A 1,432-nucleotide genomic window follows, 5' to 3' on the forward strand; every position below is an offset into this window, starting at 1 on the left:
GGGGTTATTACAAAAGTATGACCTCCAGAAAGAGCAACCAGACGACAGCGTTAATTACACAGAAATAAAAACTATTATAAATACACTATTTAAAGCACCTCAGACACCAGATGGCTACCATGAGCTGTCCCGCCAAGAACGAGTGATTATCTTCAGACTAAGGACACCACACACAAGACTGAGGCAACATATGTACAAATGTTTTAAACTAGTACAATCACCAAAATGCCAGTGTGGAGAGGCGGACCAAACTGTAGAACACTTCCTTCAGCACTGCTAGACACACAGGGCCCTGAGACAGGAAACGTGGCCAACCCCAGTGACGCTGCAAGAGAAGCTATACGGGCCGACAGATGAACTGAGCAGACGCCCCAATTTATGACAGATACCAGACTTCAAGTGTGATGCGATTGAGAAGAAGAAGAAGTATGGCCTCCCATTTTTTCCCTTTTATCTTTCGTTATACCCAGTCCACACTTCCAATCGGATTCATCAGACTGAGTCTCATCCAGCCATATTTTTCTTCTTGGATGGTGCAAAATTTGAAATTTTGGCACAATGAGGCCCACTCAACACGAGACCTCAAAAAGTCTACTTGTGGCAAAAATGACTATCTGAATGACACTGACTCAAAGAGACGAATCTGATTGGCAGTGTGCAATGGCTATAATAGTATAGATCTAGGTTCTCTCCAGGGTCTACTTAACTGCAGAACTGTTTCAGAGTAGGAAATAAATCTAGTTCTAGTTCTCACCCATACGGAAAGGAAGGACGGTGGGCCGCGTGCACGAGTAGATCACGGCATAGCTAGTGTAGTCGGTGCTGACCACACGGTAGTTGGGCTGCCGACCTTCCAGTAAGGACACTGCAAGGAAATAAAACAGGTTATTTTAAAAGAAGAAAAAAATGGAAGAAATTGGTCATGGATTGCACATTAATTAAAACAGGTGGAAAAGACTACAAACTAGGTACCAGTTCCTTTCAAATCTGTTCCAATGTTTCTGCCCTACCTGAAAGTCAATTCAGGCCCAGTCTGACGTATATTCTGTTTGAAAAAAAACTAGCCTACAAAACACCCAACCCAAGCCCAACCCAAACTCCAACTCAAACTCCAAACTGAATACATATACAATACCGTCTTAATTAAGTTTTACTCTTGGTCTCCCCTGAAGAAGCATTCAAGACGAAAAGTCGAGCCGTTTTTATAATCAATGTTTTTTCCGTTTCTATTGGTTGACTAAAAGTTACTCAACTCTCCTTCCCAGCTGTGTTTTTTTACAATGATGATGATGACGATGAACATAATATTAATATACCATAGCAAATAAAATAAAAACAGTGAAAAAAACCAAAGGAATCAAGATATTTGATCCCCCCCCCCAAAAAAAAACCAAAAAAAAACCAAGGTGAACAAAAACAGGAAAGCAAAAAA

The 1,432-nt window shown here is 41.0% G+C and overlaps 1 protein-coding gene across 1 annotated transcript in view; it reads right to left on the bottom strand.

Moving 5' to 3' along the window:
* Window positions 1-743: 743 nt before the first annotated feature.
* Window positions 744-1,432, bottom strand: part of LOC101863933 (apolipoprotein D) — a 2,574-nt gene continuing 1,885 nt past the window's right edge. The window contains exon 3 of the mRNA XM_013088268.2: window positions 744-865. Within this exon, the coding sequence (XP_012943722.2) occupies window positions 744-865 (122 nt within the window). The remainder of the gene's footprint in view (window positions 866-1,432) is intronic.

This window comes from Aplysia californica, unplaced genomic scaffold (assembly GCF_000002075.1).
Source record: "Aplysia californica isolate F4 #8 unplaced genomic scaffold, AplCal3.0 scaffold00712, whole genome shotgun sequence".
In the NCBI taxonomy this organism is placed as follows: domain Eukaryota; kingdom Metazoa; phylum Mollusca; class Gastropoda; order Aplysiida; family Aplysiidae; genus Aplysia; species Aplysia californica.